General features: G+C 54.3%; 3 protein-coding genes across 3 annotated transcripts; all 3 read right to left on the bottom strand.

Moving 5' to 3' along the window:
• Nucleotides 1-3,555: 3,555 nt before the first annotated feature.
• PV07_02831 (uncharacterized protein) lies at nucleotides 3,556-6,711 on the bottom strand (the record flags this gene model as incomplete). The annotated part of the gene is made up of 4 exons (XM_016389476.1): nucleotides 3,556-4,282; nucleotides 4,358-6,214; nucleotides 6,262-6,449; nucleotides 6,496-6,711. The coding sequence occupies 4 exons, from the start codon at nucleotides 6,709-6,711 to the stop codon at nucleotides 3,556-3,558; spliced, it is 2,988 nt and encodes a 995-aa protein (XP_016251378.1).
• A 582-nt stretch (nucleotides 6,712-7,293) lies between these two features.
• On the bottom strand, nucleotides 7,294-8,323 carry PV07_02830 (uncharacterized protein; the record flags this gene model as incomplete). The annotated part of the gene is made up of 2 exons (XM_016389475.1): nucleotides 7,294-8,216; nucleotides 8,263-8,323. The coding sequence occupies 2 exons, from the start codon at nucleotides 8,321-8,323 to the stop codon at nucleotides 7,294-7,296; spliced, it is 984 nt and encodes a 327-aa protein (XP_016251377.1).
• Nucleotides 8,324-16,341: 8,018 nt separating this feature from the next.
• Nucleotides 16,342-18,965, bottom strand: PV07_02829 (uncharacterized protein). The gene has a single exon (XM_016389474.1). It carries the CDS (start codon nucleotides 18,819-18,821, stop codon nucleotides 16,644-16,646), a length of 2,178 nt encoding a protein of 725 aa, XP_016251376.1. The 5' UTR covers nucleotides 18,822-18,965; the 3' UTR covers nucleotides 16,342-16,643.
• Nucleotides 18,966-20,265: the final 1,300 nt, after the last annotated feature.

The following is a 20,265-nucleotide window of genomic DNA, read 5'->3' as shown; positions in this document are numbered from 1 at the left end:
GCGAAGGACTTTCCGATGCACACTCTGGGACCCGCAGAGAAAGCCAAGGAGACGTAGGGGTCGTTGGCCGGCTCAGGAAGGCGGTCCCAGCGGTCGGGGTCGAACTGTTCGGCGGTCGGGCCCCAGATATGGGTGTTATATTGCGGCGCAGCAGGCGCGATCATAATCAATGTCCCCTTTGGTATCCTGACGCCTTCTATTTCGACCTCTTCAGCAGCTTGCCGGGGAAAGTTTGGTGCTTGTACGTAGGGTCAGCATGGGTGGACTCCCTATCAAGACGTAGGAAGCAGTTACCAGGGGGGTAGTATCTCAGCACTTCCTTCATGACATTGTTCATGAAGTGCATGCCGTCCAGCTCTTCGTAACTAGGTGAGGCTGATGTCACTGTTGACAAGACCTCTGCCCGCAGTCTGTCCTGCACTTCTGGATGGAGCGTGAGAGCATACAGCGTCCAGGTCAGCGCACCTGCGGTAGTCTCGTGGCCACTGGACAAGACGTCAGCCGGCAGGGCTCTAGTTGACCTTGATCTTTTCACTCACGCAGACATAAAATTCAGTAACTGTGCAAGGTTAGAGAGAACATTCTTTCCTCGTCAGCTATCGGAACTGGAACTCATACGTAGCCCAACATTTCGTCCTCTGACCATGTATCCTTGCTTTCTTCAATCATCAAGGTGAGAAGGTCACGGTTTGCCTTCTCGCCTTTGACCAAGCCATCTCGAAATTCGCCTTTGCGTTTCCGAATATGATCCCGAAGTATCTTCCTCACAGTGGCGTTGGCCTGAACAAAGCTCTGATTCGTCTTCAGAGGAAGCCACTGTCGAATAGGTACAAACTGGTGGACAACCGAGATGAGAATCTGTAGAGGAGTTGCGAACTCGAAGATTTTTCCATAGCTTGTCGCCAGCAGCGATGGAGTTGACAGACTGTTCAACTCGTATCCAAGGGCGGCCAGACCGACGACATCAAGGGTGGTTTTCGAAAGGAGCTCGGACACTGCGGATTCGGTGAGCCCAAAGAAGTAGATGGCCATGTTCCGAGACCTTTACCTTCCAAGACGTTACATCCATCTGGGCCAATTTGGTTCTTGATAATGTCTGACATTTCTCTGGCCTTGACCTCGAAGAAGGGAAGAAGTCGCTTAATGTTGCTAAATGAGAAAGGAGCTGCCGCGTTGACCGTGTCAGTCTCCCTTCTCGAAGGCGATTGCAGTGTCGAGGTTACAATGCGCGCACTCACCGAGAAGAAGCTTCCGTTGCCTTTTATGCTCTTCCCCTTCCGTGAACAAGATCCCATGACCAGCAATCTCTCCCACGACGCGTTCATAGTATTTGGGCTTGACAAAGGAATAACACTTGGTCTGCAAGACCGCCTTGTAGGCCCGAGCAGAGTTTACCATGAGTACCTCGGTGTTGAGGAAGGACAGGTATCTAATAAATGGGCAATCTGGGTCGTCGGCCATCCATCTCTTCTCAAGTTCACTGGGCAGAGCCTTGGCCTGGTTGACGACTTGCCCAAGCACCAGATTACCTCCCTAGTGGATCAGTAAGCACACCCTGCCATAGTACATGAGATGGAGGAGCTTGTGTGTGTACCTTCGGCCCAGGCAAATTTCGTAAGGGAGATGCCAGGAATGGCCATATGAGGACGAAATAAAGTTTGAGTGCGACATATTGGATCACGCACAGTTCAAAGGCTCGCCCGAGGAATCCGCGAGATCCTAGGTGCCCGAGGTTGAGCAAGAGGGCTGTCTCTGCGACAGACGCTATGGCACACCGTGCCACATCCATATCTCGACGATTCCCTCGGTGGTCGGGGTTCTAACCGAAATGCTCGCTAGAAGACAAAATACCAAAGCAGAATCGTACTAATAACGTCGAAGGACTCCCATTGATGTTATGTGTTCCGGGTTCCTCAAGTTCCAGACTTCTCAGCTATGGTCCAGCAGTGGTCCGTTTGCGCAGACCGGCTTAAAGCAGACGGGGGCACGGGGATACCTCATCCGGACAAGACAGGCAAAGCCACCCAACGAAATACTTTGGCAAATATAAGAGATACTCAAAACATCTGTCCGAGGCGCAGAGAAAATGGCAGGCAACGGAGCGACAGCCCACGAATTTAACAGCGACGGAGCAATCCCGCTCAACCAAGGTAGTACAACTAGAAAAGACCTCAGCCTACTTTGAAGATTCTATAGATGACCTCCAAGTCGCCATCCTCCCGTACCGAGATTTTGCCCATGGAGAGAAAGACGGCTTTGTTCACCCAAGCCAGTTCGGGGCTTCTGCTCTCAAGTAGCGGCTGCGTATAGTAATATCCATCACCATAGTTCGTGGTATTGCCCTAACCTGATTAGGAAGGTTATCCGGCTAGTTTTTACACGCCGGCAAGTCAAACTGCCGTGCGACCGTTCCCACTAGATAGAACAATCAATCAATTCATCAAGTTAGTTCTACACGTGGAATGCTTCTCCCCTTTGAAGACGTCCAAGATGGGGCCGTGGAAGTGGATTTTGCCAAGGTATCGTATGTCGCAGTTGATGGGGCTCGGAGCTGTCTCCGGGGAGTGGCAAGAGACGCGGGCATCAATGTGTGCATGGTCTGGGTGGATGGTCATCCAGTCACTGCCAGCCCGGAGGTCCAGGTTGATCGACCCATCCGCAGACTTCAGGGAGCCCCGAAACACTGTGACCCTGTGGATCAGATACTGAAACAAACTCGGTCGGGACAACATAAGCGAAAGGTTCGGTATGCATAGACGAGGGATAACGGGGGCGGAATAGAAGCAGGATGGAATGAGAGATCTGTCTGCCTTACCATGAGCAACGCTTAGCGGCGAATGTTCAGAGGCGGAGGCGGAGAACCTAGGAGGCCCGATAACGGTGAGGTCGAATGCGTGGGTTAACTTGGGCCCTGTATCCATCGACATGATGGCGACTGTCTGCACAGAGACAAGCTCGGCTCGCTCCCGTCCAGCCAGAGGGAAAAGATGCTAGTTGATGGGGGATCTCCAACAGTTCGCCATGCTAACCCGACGACCAAAAGGCCGTTCTGAACGCTATTTGGGGCGGACCGCGGATGCCGAAGAAATACAACCTGGAAGAGTGTGTCGCAACTGGAACCGTCTGGAGCCTGGATCAGGACACAGATGGAGCCGGTGAATATCCGTTGAGACATCTCCCCGTGACTGCTGGAAGAATATCATAGACTCTGGCATGAAATCACGAAGAGTCTCCCGGAGCACTTGGACAGGGCGATGGAAGGCTACGAGGCCCCCCCTTTTTTTCAGACTCCTTCAACATAATTCATTTCTATTTTATTTTCTATCGCAGTATTGACTGTTGCAATTCATATCGGCGGTCGCCATGAATGCGTCCCGTGAGCGCAGGGCACGAAAACAGCTAATCCTTCCCATCGTTCACAGACACCCCCTCGGGCCACGGTCTCGCCATGTAAGACGGTATCCCCTTGATCATCTGAATGATCGATCCAGCCGGATGCGGATAACTGACGAACATAAGCACGCCGATACGTGGGAATATGTCGGTGCTCCGTGCTCAGTATCGCGAGCTCCCGTACCCGCCACCGTATCCACCACCATATCCCTCATTCTCACCGCCGTCGTCACCATCACCACCGCCATATCGACGCCGACCTTCACTGCCGCCGTACTCGTCTCGTCTCTCAAAACCGCCGCCGCCGCCTCCGTAACCGCCATCGTCTCGCTCGCCGTACTCATCGCCGCGGCCGCCGCCAGAGGAGTACTCGTCTTGTCGGTTGCTGCCGAAGCCGCCGGGGATGTCATTGTAAGAGGACTCTTCTTGTTCTTGTTGACGACGGCCGTATCCGCCGCCACCACCAAAACCGGATCCGTAGCTTTGCTCCTCTTCCTGACGACGTCCGCCTCCGAAGCCACTGGACTCGTACCGTGGTTCTTCCTCCCCACGACCGTATCCGCTGGAGGAATACTCGTCGCGGCGCTGCTCCTGACGGCCATAACCAGAGCCATACTGGTTGTTGTCGTCGTCGTTTCGTCGACCGTATTCGTGCTCCTGGTGGCGCCCGTAGCCCTCTGAGCCGCCATACCCAGAACCTTCCGTCTCATGCTGCTGTCGTCGACCGCTGCTGCCGTAGCTGCCCGCGGAATATGGCTCCTCGTCGCGGTCACGGCGCTGTTCGTAGCGATCGTGATCATCCTCATCACGCCCGTGTCGGTGGTGTTGTTGACGATGATGCTCTTGACGTTCACCATACGGGCTGTCGTTATCATTGTCGCCGTAGCGTCTGTAAGACAGCATGTTAGCCCCGTTCCCATTCTCTTGTCCGACCACCTTCGCTAAAGCGGTGAATTTGACATACCTCGTCTCCTCGTGATACCTGCCTTCGCCTGTTCGTTCCTGATGATGCACTTCGCTCTGCCATCCTCCACCAACGGTCTCGCGCTGCTCAAAACGATTGTACTCCTCATACCGCCTCTCGCCACTGGGTTCGGTGGTCCTCGAGTATTGCGCCTGGCCATACCTATCTCCTGAAGACGACTGACCGAACTGCGTCACAGTCTCTGTCCGAGACCCGTCTTGACGGTTGTACGAGTCGCGCTTGTACGTCTCTTGGCCCTGGCTGAGTCCGCCGCCGAGGATGTCACCGCCAATTTGGCCACCGATTTGGCTCGTAATGCCGCCTACCAGGGATCCCAGGACGCCGCCGCCGACTGCCGCGCCGGCCATTTTACCGAGTTGATCGCTGGTTCTGGAGACATTCTGTGGTCGGCCACCACTCTGATCGCCGCCCAACGCAGAACTGATGGCCCCGAGAGCACTGCCTGCAATACCGGACGACTGGTTGTTGAAGTTGAGATTCGCCATGCCGAGAGGTCGGTTATTGCCATGCCCGTGGTCCTGAACCCCTGGCTTGTGGTTTCTACCTGTCTCGACGCCCCGCCGGCTGAGTTGTTCGCGTAGACCATCCTTCTCAGAGGCAGATTTCCCGCGCCACCATTCCTCAACGACGCCAAACATGAGACGACGCCCATCGGTAGCGCCATCTTGTCCATAGTCACGCAACGCAGGATGGTGAAGAACGCCATGAATGATGCGATTCAGGGTCCGCTCGACATCGATTCGCTCATCATCCCAGCACGCCACAATCTGGGGGACCACCCATTTCACAGTTTGATGAGCAACTTTCCCAGCGGGTTCGTTGAGGATATTGGAGAAGTGGTCCTTTGAAAGCATGGAATGGGTTGGGTCCGAGGAATTATCGTCGTTGAAGACAATGTGCTGCTGAGCGACACTGGATTGGATGATCTCGTTGGAGCCAGTGTTAAGTTCGGTCTTGACCTGGTTGATGATGGGCACCACGAAAGGAGCTAGCAAGCTGAAGACAAACTTGTTGATTTCGTCCTGAATTTGGTCAATCAGGTCAGGCAGAATTGGGATCTTTTCAATCGTTTCGGTGATGGACTGCATGATTTCGTCGTGCCATTCTATGATCGGGTAGATCTGTTTCTGCACATCTTCAAGGTAACGAGTCCACTGCTCTGGTTGACGAGGTGTAATGCGAGAGTTCTGCATTTGGTGGTTCAGAGCGTTTTGTTGCAGTTCGCTGGCTTTTCCAGCTTGGTCCTTTCCACCGAACACCCCAGAGGGCAGTTTATTGAGGAGATCTTGCAGGATGCTATTGTCTTGATTGCCGTTTTGGTACTGTTGTAAGGTGTCGTCGAGTTCTTGGATTTCAGATTGCGTTGTCTTGTCATCAAATTCGCCGCAGACGGAATGGAGGAAGTCGACGCCACCGAAGGTACCCGTGACAATAGGGTAGACTGGGTGACGTGCCTCTCGGAGTTGGATAGCAGTGCGGCGACCGACATGAGGAAAGACGTCCCGTTCACCCATCTCGATGAGAGTAAGTTCAACATAGTTGGAGTGAGCCGCGTAGTCTTCCAGGCAGTGGGATCCAGTACCGAGTAGGCGGAGTGCTTCATAGAGGTCCTTCTTGTTCTTGTTCCGTGCATATTGTCGACCGAGTTCGATGCTCCTACCGAAGAGTCTTCTCACCAGACCAGCTGAAGTTTCAATTCCCATGCCTTCGGAAGCAATGTAGTTCTTCAACCCAGTCTGTGGGTTGATGGAGAGTTCTCGGCGTTCGTCAACAGGACCGCGAAGGCGGCGATCATACTGCCTGGCATCTTCGTTGTCTGCATAATCCTTCGGATTGCTGAGATAGGTTAGTCTTTGCCTTGGGAGGAGGCTCATTTAGCTCACTCGATATGTTCCTCTGGTCGATAGCACCCGAGCCTCTGGCTTGTGACTTCGAACTCGCCCGAGCCATATCCGAAAGACATGAACCCAAGGACCCAAAGCAAGATGCGAATGGCTTCTGCGCTGACATATTTGACAGTGCCGACATCGACCGCCTGACTGTAATCACGCAGCCAATTGCCGAAATAAACCTGTCTGCGGTTAATATACGCCCGTTTTCTGTGATCGGCCACTCACTCTCTTCACGTCAAGCTTGCTGAACTTCTTGCCGCCCATAGCGCGGGAGGCCACTATGGTTAGCAGGGTGTCTTCGAGATCACCATGTCGCCAGTTTTGCCCCTCAATTTTCGAGGTGGATCCGATATTGCCCGCACCAAAAGCGTGAGCAGGTCTTGCCAGCAAAATAATGCCGACGGCACAGAGAAGGACGATCTGTGACGAAGAGAGTGCCATGCTGAGCGGCAGCTATTGAGATGATGCTTTCGTCGTTGTTTCTCAGGTCGAGGAATCCTGCACCAACTCGACTTCAGGTCAAGGTGGGGGGGCTGAAGCTCACGGCTCAACCGTTCGTTACCTCGAAGTAAAAGGGAGGTGATGACAAAGTCTGAGTATGCAAGACGCCTTTGGGGAGCACCTTAGAATAGCGGGCAGAGTTTTATACCATTCGTGAGGCCGAAGGTGAATTTGATGTCACTGAAGAGGGGTCAATGGCAATGAACATGAGGCGAAAGTGACAGTTTGCAGTCCGTCAGATGAGGTTGATTCTGCCTGGTTTCACCACCCACCGGGGAACCAATCACAGTAGCAATCTCACCGCCGACGTGTCTTGGCGATGCTTGTTCTCTGGGCGGTGAGTGTTCAATATGGCATCCCCTGAACCGTGTGGTTCATATCGCGAGGCTGTAATGGTGGGGTGCTATTGTGAGAGGGGATTGTGAGCGATTTCACCTTCCGCACTGAAACGAAGCTCGTATCTGGCGTAAAAAGGGGTTTATACATCCCGGTCTTGGCATTGGTGCGAGGCTGAGCTATTCTTCAACCAGCCTCGGATTCCTTGCGCTTCACCGTCATCCAGTCGCCCAACGGCTTCCAGATGGCCAGTTTCTCTGCCGGCGTCAGAGTTGCCGCAAGCCCACTGGTAGAGGTGGCCACGAATGTCTTCGCCCCCGCCCACGCCAGATGTCCATCTTCCCAGACCCTCCCCAACTGCATCTCCTCGTCTTGCCAACCCCAATGGAAATCTGGATCATTGAACCTTTTCTGGCCCTTCTTTGCCATCCAGATGGCTTCCCAGATGCCTTTTCCAACTATGACCACCGCCTCGGGCTTGTACAGTGCAATCTTTTTGTCAAGGATGACAGCGCCCTCCTCCATCTCTTGCTTACTCAAACCGTCACCACTCCTGGTAGGCCGAGCACATATATTCGTGTTGCCAATCTGGTAAAGATCCATCAAATCTCTCGTCTCGGAGGGGAGATGCTTCTCGGGGGTAATGCCAGAGGTATGGAGTAGGTGCCAGAACCGATTGGAGGGATGGGCATATGCATGGCCGGTTGCGGCTGTCATGAGCCCAGGGTTGAGGCCGATGCATACCAGGGTCAGACCAGGCCGTAGGCTGTCCACCAGATTGTTGACTGGATTGTAGGGATCTCTGGACGCTCGTTCTTTGGTGGTGCTCCTTCGCTTTTTAAACTTGGGCGCCGTAGATGTCATATCGGCCGTCAGGGGTCCGTCCTCTTGACCGTCTTCCTCCTCTTTTTTGACAGTACTCTCATCGTCCTCCTCGTTCTGGACATGTTGCTGCATGCGAGACCGTTTTCTTGGAGACGGAGAAGCGCTTGCCGCTTTGGAAAGAACGGATGGACGCGGACTGGCAAGTCTAGGGGAGCGTCGCTTTGCATCCGCCTGTTTCAGCGGGGAATATTTGAACTGCTCCATCCGAGCCTTGAAAGAGCTGCCTGCAAAATCAGTATTGGAAGGTTCAAGTGACAGTGGCTCTCATACTCTGGTCCATAGCATGCCCCTCCAACCCAGTCTCGTCTGGGCGAGTTGCGCTGTCTTCCATGTCCGCCGTAATTTGCCGTCTCAAGCTTTTGAGGTTGGTGTTGCTGTCACACAACAAGCTGGCCTTGCGGTTTCACCGGCCAAGCCATTGCCACCTCCTGAGAGGCTGATAAGGCACTAGATCCTTACCAGACCCTCGAGGGCCAAAAAATAGCCCAAGATACTAGAACTAGCGCGATCTGGACGCCACGGACTTTACTGTCGCTGGCGCAGGAGAACTACAGAGTGTGGTACCTTACCTAGCAATTTCTTGCCATAATAGCGGTTCGAGGTAGCACTTACCTTTTTTGGCCAGAATATCTTGCTGCTCTATAGAAGCACGTTGGCTCGCTTGATGGTCATCGCGACCAAAATGTCAAGGACATCACCTTCACAAACAGGTTCAAGATCACGACAATCAAGGGCATAAGGTCTGGAAACTTACAGGTGGCATGAGACACGTTCTATCCATGGACCCATCACAACACTAGAACATGTGCGGAGTACAGACACGATTCTGAAATGCCCTCCCTAAGTGGCTTCGAACGAAAGCTTTGTATTGATTCACCATGCCACCACGACCGATACGTGAGCAGTAAATGAGCGCATGGCCCCGTGGTTCTGAGAACTGTCACCCGGCCCTTTTTGACCCACGACCGCCCGTCTATAGTTTGACATGGACGGCCTTGCACTGCGTCATGTCACGCAACTCTTCAAAGCAGTCGTCCCTTCCAATTCCAGATTGCTTATATCCTCCGAATGGCATGCTGAAAAAGTGTGTTCCGACTGTGTTTACCCAGACAGTTCCAGCTTCGATACGACGGACTGCGGTCTGCATGGTTTTGATATCAGAGGTGAAAACTGCGCCAGTCAGACCGTAGTCGACAGCATTGACGTCCTTGAAGAGCTGTTCTTCATCGGTCCACTTCAAGATTGACACGATAGGCCCGAATACCTCTTCGTTGGCGATGCGCATATTCTGGGTGACTCCGGCAAATATGGTGGGTTCGACAAAGTAGCCACCCTGCGTCTCGGCGCTTTCAGGGATTTTACCGCCTAGTACAAGACGAGCACCATCCTTTTTGCCGACGTCGACATATTTCAATACACGGGCCTGTGCTGCCTGGCTCACTAATGCCCCCATTGTTGTCTTTGGGTCGATCGGATTTCCTGGACGGAACTTGTTGGCTACTTTGTCACGGACTTGGTCCAGAATCGTGTCGTGGAGCGATCCGTGCAAAAAAACCCTCGAGGTCGAACCACAAGACTGCCCACACCAGCCGAAATTCATTCCAGCCACGATGGCATCAACTAAACGGTCATGGTCCGCGTCGGGATACGCAATCAGGGCGTTCTTTCCGCCGAGTTCAAACGAGGTTAGCTTTAATGTGTCCGCTGCTGCTTTCTGGATCGCTTTACCCGTGGGTACACTACCGATGAGCGTGACCTTGCTAACAAGGCGGTGTGTTGAGAGAGTCTTTCCGCAATCGACGCCACCGGACAAGATGTTGAGGACACCCGGGGGAAAGATGCCTTCCAGGAGTTCAGCCAGACGGAGTGCGGAGAGAGGTGCTTGCTCCGGGGCCTTGATCACCACTGTATTTCCCATAGCAATGGGTGCCGCGAGTCGATTGGCAGTGAACATGAGTGGATGGTTGGAAGCAACAATGCGTGTAACGACCCCCAACGGCTCACGAAGTGTGTAGTTGAAAGTTGCATCGTCGAGATGAGTGGTCTCGCCTTGAACGGCTGGGACGAGGCCTGCGAACATCTCAACGGTGTCGGCCGATGCGAATGCGTCGCCTCTCATCATGACGACTGGATTGCCGGTGTTGAATGCATCGAGCAGGGCCAGCTCATCGGCGTGGGCGCGCAGGATGTCGGCCACCTTCCTGAGCTTCTTGCCACGTTCCAAAGAAGGAACTGCTCTCCACGCGGGAAACGCTGCGTGTGCCGCCTCTATGGCAGCAGCGGTGTCTTTCTCACCAGCGAAGGCCACTTTCCTGATGACTTTGCCGTCACCAGGACTGAATATCTCTCGATGATCGCCGTCCTGGGGCTCGTGCCAACTCCCACCATAGAACAAACCCCAGTGCTTGGGGAGGCAATCGTCGATCTTCGGAAACGACATACTGATCAAGGACCGATGTACTGGCCTTTTAAGTGGTCTTGGAAACTGATGCTTGCCTCCTTTTCCGAACCTGAAGTCGTCTTCGTTCTGGAGTTTTATATTCAGACTCTCATATGACGGACCCAATACAGTGTCGTCAGCAATTCAGGAATCTGACTACAGTTTTCTCACACATAGGCCCCGTTTTCCACTGTTTGTCGGATATAAGCTTTTGCCAGTTCCGGCTCAAGTCCGGAGGGCTGCCATCGTGTTTCGTCAGATGGGCGCGCACAGACAGAAGAGACCGTCGTCGGAAGTGAATTTAGTCGTTGGAGTGCCTTCGAGCTTCCCTGTCCGCATTTCCGTTATACAGAAATGGAGAGGGGTAGGCGACCGATCTGTCCCCGGATTGGCGAGAGGGGGGCAAGGCGGGGGATGCGGAGACTCACTTGCCCAAAGCGTCATGCACGAGGCTACCCATCATGAACCCCCCTTTTCTGGTACCTCTTTGATGTACTTCGCCGTCCACAAGGCACATTACTGTCTGCCAGCGCATCGTTCTGTTTTGGGCCTATTCGCCACTTTTGAGTCGCACTCTAGGCGGTCATGCCAACGTCCAAAGAACGGAATTTGAACGACTCTTCATCGAACCGTCGACGCATGAGGCTGAGAGCCATCCTTCTCCCTCCTCTACCGGCAACTCTAGCAGTGACGAAGACCACCAGGAGATCCCATGGCACCAGCATAGTTCGATGCACTCAGAGTCGAGAACGCACCGGACCACTGATCGCCAGAGTCGCCCTCCGCCCTCTCGCGTCGTATTCAACATGGGAGGACAAATGGCCCCCAACCGTATCACCCACGTCTCCTACCGTCAAAGGACAGTGAGTGCATGGCTGGTGAAGAAGCTAGAGACGCGAACCTTTTCTTGCCAGTGAGAGGAACGTTTCAGCACCCTTTCCCCCCCAAAGACCCAAAAGTTCCCGTCAGTTGCCTCTCCCTGAACACGCGAGGCTGAACCTAAACTCCCGTTGTTGCCTTGTGCTTGTCCGAGCTTCTCGACTGGCCCCTACCCAATCAGTGGGCCAGGACGTGTGGCCAAGGCTATCCAGCTCGTGTTGAGCTGTGCGTTGTCCTCAAGCACAGGGGACAGGCGAGGAGACTTTCAGAGGACTTTTTGAACGTTTTGAGGTGGTTTCTTGCTCCCTGTCCCAATGCCGCCGACGCCGACGACGGCACGCTGCCCCCCCGATCCGTTTCAGCCTCTGCCGTCCCGACGTCGGCGTGTCTCGATGTTATCGTTGTCGTATGGTTCGCCATTCTTGAACAGCCCTCCCCCTTCCAGAAGAGATGTGTCAAGCCGTTCTGCAACTTCTCTCGCCGGCATGGACTACCGGCTGAAGGCCAGACTCGCGCGGTCGGTGGTGAGACACTTCCCGACCCAGAGAAGGACATCTATCATTGTCTATTGTCAGTTCACTCGTCGGCGGTGACCGCTTTAATCCCCCCTTCACACACATTTAATTTATCGACAAGGCGGACCCAGACAGAGAGACGAAGTTGGAGGTTATGTTCAAGGGAGAAAGGGAGGTAGGGAGGTCGTTGCTGGCCATGAGGACAATTACTTCGAGGTATAAATATCTCTGGAATTGCCTCTCACGAAAGAGAACCATACTCAGGGAATGAAAATCCATTCAAAGCCAGGGGTTTACCAACGGTTTAGAAAACGCGCACACACACTCACCCAAGACACGATCCATCAATTCGGTCACTTATTCATTCATTTCCCCTCCACATTCATATCGTCCGCCCTGACGCCAGCAGCCATGCCTGCTCTCAAGTCCACCATCGTTGCCGTGCTGGCAGCTTCTGCCGTGGTCGTTGTGGCTCTTCCCTCTCCTCAGACCACGACGGACGATGCTTCCGACGTCGTGCCATTGCACTTGGAAGTCCAGTGCGGGTGCTGGAACCTGTGCACGCTGGAAGCCTTGGGAGATGCTTCCATTACCGGCTGCGACTCCACTTGTGGTAAGCCATGCACTTATCAAGAGGACCATCCGTTCTCCTCCTTCAGAAACACTGTATCTCGCTCAGGATGAGTAGGCAGGTGCAGAACGCCGTCTGAATGTCCTCAATCTTCTTGTCCAGCAATGACAATCACTAACACATGTGCTGGACTTCTCGATAGATCCACAGTTCCTCTGCGAGACCATCGACGCTCGGACAGGCGGCCCGACCACCATCGTTGCAGCGGCCGCTACGGCTTCGGCTTCAGCTTCAGGTAACTCCAAGCGGGAAGCACCTCACGGCAGTACACCGCCGCCTTTCAATCCCTTTGGGCCGGGAGGCGAGTTCGAGACGCATGTTGAGGGATCCCAACCGGCGAAGATCAAGGCCAAACGCGCCTTCAACGTCCGTCCGACCCCCGGTCCCACGATTCCGGACGGCGGGCCTCTCTCTCCCAGATATGTGCTCAAGGCCAAGCGCACGCCCGAGCGGCCCATCAAACCCTGGCCGGCCTGCCAGCCAGGCGAGACAGACTGTCCTCCGATATTCGACCCCGAGAAACGCGGGGCCTCGTCCGGGGTCCAGCCCATGGGCCCTCCCATTATCGACCCTTGCCCTCAAGGTGTCGTCTGCGAGGCCGTTGCCAAACGCGACCCAGAGCCACTACCACCCCTCGACCCCTTCCCCTGCACGCACGGCCCGGACTGCCCTCCTCCCATCGGCGACGTGTGGAAGCGCGCCGCAGAGCCCAGAATCCCACTTCAAACCGCCGCCGATGATGGCAGCCCGTGCCCACTGGGCTCTCTGTCCTGCGACCCCATCCCAGCCGGGGATTTGCCCTTCGCGGAGAAGAAGCGCGACCCGACGCCGCAGACGCCCGAGTTCCCCAACCTGGACGACACCGGGCGGTATCCAAAGCACAAGATCCCCCGCGCCATACTGGCTGGTGACAGTGCCGGCTTCGAGAAGCGCAAGGCCAATTGGGACTTGACCATCAAGGGCACGTGTAATGCCAGCGGTTGTAGTGGGGAGATGGATCTTACTCTCCACTTCTGATGGCTGAGATGATAAAGAGAGGTCGAGAGGGGGGTGCAGATGGCGGTGTCGAGGAGCCACGGGTCCAGAACTGCGCCAACATTGGTGACAGAGTCGGTAAGAAGTGTCTGTATCGTCGGTGTCAGGGGGCGCTTTGTTGGGCAGTGAGTGGATGAGCTTGGAGGGTACGAGGGTACGGGGATACGAAGGAAGGAGGACACCAGGATGATGAGAAGCACTGAGGTTCGAAAGGAAACTGACGCCATGCACTCATTGGGCCGGTAGCTGGACTACCAGATCATATTCGAGGCGATTCTTGCAGACCAAACCTGTGTGAAATACTGCGTGGCTGCCTTACCATTGAAGGCCATTCAAATTTGTTCTATCCGATATCTATTCATCCTTTTCCCACTCCGAATATTTCTGCCGAGCGCCAGCAGGGTTGTATTCCGCCTCAGCAGCGCCGGGAGTTCACATTCTCGTTGCTTCTCTTTGGTGCCAAGAGACCAGAGATGGCGCTCTGTCAGTTTTCTGCAGAGGGCAGCTTTGTGGTACAGCATGTGCTGCTGGTCGGTGATGGACGTGAACGCGGTTCCAGCGTACATGCATCCGTAATCTCGAATTGGAGGCGATGGAACGCATTCTGCCCATCATATGCCTGGATCTCTTTGTGGCTGTCCACGGAAGAGGTGTGAGAGTGAGCGGACAACCAAGACCCAACGCCAGTGAGCAGACATTACCCCTGTCACCTATTGTCCACGTCCTTCCTAGTTCTACCGTAACGATCTGCGCAACAGATCTAACGGCTTCAAGCTCAGGGACATAACAAGAGACGAGCGTCTGCGATGAGGTTTGGAAGCAAAATCACCAACAGCAATGATCTCGATCACTAGGACTCTCGTCCACCAACCTTGAGCTGGATCCTGTAGCTCGATCTTCGCCTTGTCTTCCCGCACGTCATGGATTTTTGTTCTCGGAGGGCATTGGTCCAAGGGACTGCAAGATCTCGGCGCCCAAAGCAAGTCACTCTTAGAGGAATTCATCCTCAAACCGATCCGCAAACATAGCATATTCGGGAGGAAGAGGTAAACCCATGGGAGAGTGTAAGGACGGCGAATGTAAGAGGAGAGAAGCCTCCAACTCTGCATCAGGGCCGCTCCCTGGAATCCGAGAAGCTTCCAAGCGCTCCAGCATCGATTGATGGGAGATTGCAGCAGCGAGCAATCATGACTGAAAGCCACCCAACCCCAGATATGCAATAACCAAGCGATAGCTTCCGCAGAAAAGAGTTCCTCGACGTCCAGATTGGATATCAGAACTTACCCGAACCTAGGTATACTTGATGAGGTTGATTGATTGATTGATGTGGTCAGCTGCTCTCACAGACGTACAGAAGCAAGCTAGTAATGTCGAAATTGAGGAGACTCAAGGAGCCAATCTCGGCCGACCGAATGGAAAAGGCAAAAAAAGAAACATCGAAATAACATATCACGGCCATGGAAGATACAAACAATACCCTTCTCTTCCTATGTGTCACGAAAAACACATGTCGCCCGGGACAACCAGAGTTATTTTCTTTCATGTTCGGGGATTTCCAGGAAGAGTCATCCGCACCGTTGAACACGAGCGCATTGTTGTGGCGGATAGACTTTTTTTCAGATCTTGTCAACAGTTGATAGTTTGGAGGCATGCAGATCAACGCTTTCTCCAACGCTACTGGTATCATCAGCACACGGTACAGCTTTAGAGGTGGATATAACTAGCAAAATACGACCTATTCGTCAGGCTCGACAACGGGGAGATGGAGTACAAAACAAAAACAAACAACACAAATCTCGGAATGTGGTCCTCGTACCTCACCCGTATACGGAGTGTGCCTCCTGCCTCGTGCCTCATGCCTCGTGCCAAGGTACCTAAGGTATAGAGCAATTTGCAGGTCAACACCCTCTTCCAAGATTGCGGGAAACCAAACCACCCCCTGCACGCGCGCGCCGGTTCGAGCCAGATCTCCAGCTCATCAAACCATGATTCTTGCGGGACCACCTCCATTCTCGTACCCGGCAGATTGCGCGAGTAATACTCGTGGGTGTATACGAGCACTTGGAACTTGGGTCCATGGAACGGTGCAACAGGCCGGGTGTTTTGCCTGTCGTCGACGGAGGTGCTTGGCTTTTCCCCAGCTTTGTCCCGCAAAAAGAACGAACCAGAGGTTTGATCTGTGGCACTCCTGCAATCTTGCAATCTTCCCAGGCGGGCGCTGATCGCAATGAAAATGGCCAGAGGTGGGTTTTCCAAACCTTTTCCCAGCCAAAAAAGCGTTGTCGACCGAGCTGGCCTAGCTAAATAGCAGGGAGCTCAAGTCTGGGGCTAGTGAGGGATCGGACGCAACGCTGTCCACGACTGAGTTCCAGACGATGCGAAGATGGAAGATTGACCTGGGTGGGCTTCAGAGCCCTTCGACAAGGGGGCGATTGGGTGGCCAACAGCCTGGCGGGAAGACGCAATTTGACCACGACGAGGTGATGGACATGTTCGCGCCTAACAGGTGTGACGCAAGGCAAGCTCGACGAGTCGCCGGACTAATTAAGCACGTTGGTAGTGCGAACAGGGTGCTGGACGGCTCTCGACTGGTAAATGAAGTGTGGGAGAAGTCTTCCTGATCTCAGTAAGGTGCGCGCAAACGGTAACTTGATCCCGCGCTCGCCAGATCCTCGCGCCAGATCCTCCTCATCTCAGGGGGAACCTCGTCTACCCCTGCGCCAAATTTCCGAGAACCGTTTGGCTCCCGTTGGGCTGGTGCTAGTGAGGCAGACTACTGTGGGCAGCGCGGAGGTAAACCGTTAGGCGAAACGAGGCACACGAGCAGGAGTCACGAAAAGGCATCTGGAATAGTTCAATCTTCCCTTTGCTCCAAGACTAGGGGGAGTGTATTGTCCAATCTACTAAGCGATCAGATTGCTGCGTACATACATGATGATTGGATGCGATTTCTCGTCTGTCACGCCGTTCCATATGCTTCAACAAGGCCGTCTTTCCGAGGACCAATAATCCATGATTCTTTCGTTATGTGCTGCGGGCTCTGCTTTTCCAAATGACATTTTGTATTGCACACTATATCCCCGTGAAACAAATGCTAGACACAAAAAAAATAAAAGGAAACTCATTACAAGACTATTTGCTTCAAAAACATTCACAGAGCAAAAGCGAGCGCAAGAAGACCAAGTGCGGCGGTGCCTGATGACACCATCACTGATGATGCCGCACCGGTGAAGGATGATGTAGAAACACTGCTGGTGGTGCTGGAACCCTCGTTCTGTACCTGGGTGCCCGAGCCTGACGAGGTGCTGTTGCCGGAGGAGGTGCTGGTGCCGGAGCCAGGGCAGACCTTGCCAACGTCCGAGGGGACGGTAGGGAACTGGTCAATAGCATCGAGGATGGCCACGGCCATACCGCCAGAGAAATGCGACTGAACGTGGCAGTGGAGAAGCCAAGCACCAGGAGTGTTGACCTGGTAGCGGAAGACCATCCAGGTATTGTTGCCCTCAGCAGGAGTGCTGGTGAAGCCGTCAACGTAGGGAGGGTTGACCAGGTTGAACGGGTAGCCTGCAGTGATGGCATCTGCGACGTTGGTAAAGTTGAAGTCGCCGACCCCAGAGCCGATCGCGTAGAATTTGTTGGCGTGCTTGTGAATGGGATGCGGCTCAGCAACAGGGCCGGAAACCTTGATGATCAAATCAACCCACTGGCCGGACTGGGTTTCCAAGATCAGGTCGCTGGTGGGAATGCTTGATGGGCTCTGGAACAGAAGAGGGGGCGTATCATCATCACTGGTCATGTTGTACGAGTCGGTACCCGAGAGTGTCCAGGCCCACGCCTCAGTAGGCTGAACTGGAGACTTCTGGATATCCAGGATGAAGCTGACATCAGCGCTGGGTGCTGGAGTGTTTGCGGGGTAAGGAGCGGCGAGAGCGTTGTTCAGGGGAACGATGGCAGAAGTGTTCTGACCACCATAGTTCATGACGGACACTCCCGCGGGTGCGTTGTTGCCACCCTTGTACGACAGGACACCAAAGCCCGAGATGACCTGGTTGATACCCTCGTTGGCAACACGGATGGTGTAGTCACCTGGGGTCTGGTCCAGCTTGACAAAGAAGGAGACACGATCACCGTTGCTGAGACTGAACTGGTCGACGACCTGAGGAACGATGAAGTTGCCGTTGATCTCATAAACGTACAACTTGTGGCTGTCAATGGTGATTTTAACCAGCGCAACACCAGCAGGGCTGATGAAGGACAAAGCAGCCCACCCATCGCTGGGGTCGACGGAATACGTGAAGTTAGAGCCACCATATCCAATGCAGGTGTCATAGGCATCAGCGGGCAGGGCGGCAAGGTTCTGGAGTGCCAGGTACTGGCCACCTTGAATCGCAGCGTTGTTGGGAGGAACGCAGCCCTTTGCGGTCAAAGAAGAGCCGTTCAGAACCTGGGGTTCTTGAGGCGCAGCAGAGGCAGTGAGGTCGGCAACTGACGGGCAGTATTGCGAGCCGAAACCGTTCAACGTGATGGAGTCACTGCAGGCCCAGTCGACGTTGGCGGTCTGCTCAACCTCGAAGAACTCGTCGAAAGTGTATCGGTTCCAGTCGGTGACGAAGACAGGCTCAACGTCGAGCGCAGCCTTGGTCATGGCATCGATGTCAGACTGGGTGCTGCTGATCTGGCTGAAGGGCGTCTCGGCATCATCGGCGGGAGCAATGACAATGGCACCATAGAGACCGTCCATCATTTGTCCCTTGTAGTGAGCATGGTAGAAGTAGTTGCCAGACTCGACCGCAGTCCATTGGTACATGTAGCTTGTTCCTGGTTGAATGGAATATTGGCTGACGCCCGGCACACCGTCCGCCCACGGTGTCCCATTTTGACGGATACCGTGGAAGTGGATGCCCGTGGCATTGGGCATGTTGTTGTAGACGACAAAGTCCACGCAGTCCCCAACCTTCATCTTCAAGGGAGGACCGGGCAGGGAGCCGTTGGTGAGGATGGCATTTCGGGAGATGCCTTTGCTCGGGTCGGTCGGAGCCCAAGTGAGGTCAACAGTGAAGGGAATGCATTTGGACGAAGATGCGCAGACGGAGCTGCTGGAGCCACCGTCGGCGGCGACTGACTGAATGGAGGAAACGAGTGTGAGGGCGGCGACAGCCTTGAGGAGGCGTGAGAACGCCATAATTACGTATAGACAAGAGGGCAAAGAAAGAGAGACTGAGGCTGGACAACTATATAGTACGAGGAGGGGTTGGTAGAACAAAGAGGACAAGCGAGAAGAGACGAAGCCCAAGGGAAAAAGAAGAAGTCTTATGAACGAACAAGCCATCGCAAGCACCACCAAGCATCCATCCCACCAGCATGGCTGATTTCCCCGAGGTGGCTGCAGATTGGAAGGACCAGCCTGCCAGCCATCCTGGAACAGATACGGCCTCGACAAAGTTTTGGTGTTTTGGGGGGCGCAAGAGCCTCCTGGTGCCTTTTCAGCCATGGACGCTTACCGGATTGACGATAGTTGGATCCTCTCTATCCACTCGGATGGAGCCCCATCAGCCTCTCCCCAATTATCAACAAACATCCCCCAGCCCCAGGCGCTATTGGGTGGTGACAGCCTCAATGCTAGAGTAAGATGTCAGCTTCGGCGACTGCCTCTTGGAGTGCAGGTGCGTCGTGAGGTGCATACACGAGCGGACAATTACTGCATGAGCAGCCAATGGTCACAGAGTCGGTCACTCCAGAGCCTGTCAGGTCCAAGGGGGGACCAGTAAACGATGCCATCAGGCGAGCTCATTTGGCTGAGATTGCGGACAGGGAGCACCCAACCCGGCCATAACCTGTCAGTTGGCGGCGGCAGGGATCCAGCCAAGCTTATGCATCAAAGAGGGGACCGTTTGAGAGGCAATTCAATCAGATGCGACCGTGTGATCCATGCGCGGTGGCTGAACCCCAGCTGCCACAAGGCCACAGGGTCCCACAACCCCCAGGTGTCACTGGGCCTGCGATGTGGTTTGTGCCCTGTTACGTGACGGAGGCCGCATTGAGAAGCAGGCGCTCCACCGCCATACAGGCTAGGAGGTGACCATGCTTGCTTAGCGCCGTTAAGTATCGGGGGCTAGAAGCTGGTTTATCTTCAGCTGGTGCTGCGCCCGCCATCCCACTTTTGGGTGGTTTTTGGGCTGTCTTTTTTGTTTTTCGTCTTCCGCATAGCCTGAGGATCTTTTCTGGCGGTCCGGCCGAGGAGACAGACCACTTGGAGCAATCCAGGGGACCAACTCGTGAGCCGTGGACTGACGCACCGTACGAACCCAGCTCGCTCCAAGAATAAGCGGCCTAACGCTCGTAGGAAGAACGGGATGGATTCTATTGGGGTCCATCTCTTCAATTCCTTTGGGAATATGTGAGCAATCCCTTAAAACAGGTGGCAAGGAGAAGCGTTCTTGGGAGCAGGCAAAAGGCTGGAACTGTTCCAAAAAAGCTTGCATGCAGCAGGGTATTGGCCAAGTCAGGTACAGCCGTGCTCGGACCGCTCTGCGTTGGGTGTGGGTGGATTGGAATCCCCAAGCCGGGCCACCAGGCACCCACAGAGCATGTGAGAGAGAGATGACCTAAAAATAATCACATCCGGTTAGTGGGTTTGGTGTTTTGTTCGTGCGAAAAGATGGGCTCCAGGAACAGAAACAAGGCAGCCCGGAGTGCGGGAAGTACCACCACCCATGAGGAAAAAGAACAGCCGAGAAGCAGGAAAAAGAAGGTTAAAAAACCTTTGTGGGCTT

Source organism: Cladophialophora immunda (genome assembly GCF_000835495.1).
Source record: "Cladophialophora immunda strain CBS 83496 unplaced genomic scaffold supercont1.2, whole genome shotgun sequence".
In the NCBI taxonomy this organism is placed as follows: Eukaryota; Fungi; Ascomycota; class Eurotiomycetes; order Chaetothyriales; family Herpotrichiellaceae; genus Cladophialophora; species Cladophialophora immunda.
Note: the sequence above shows the minus strand (reverse complement) of the source record. Positions and strands in the feature narration are given on the sequence as shown.

Bases quoted from the DNA above. Each gene is read 5' to 3' on its own strand.
- PV07_02829 (XM_016389474.1), bottom strand. From the start codon at position 18,821: ATGGCTTGTTCGTTCATAAGACTTCTTCTTTTTCCCTTGGGCTTCGTC.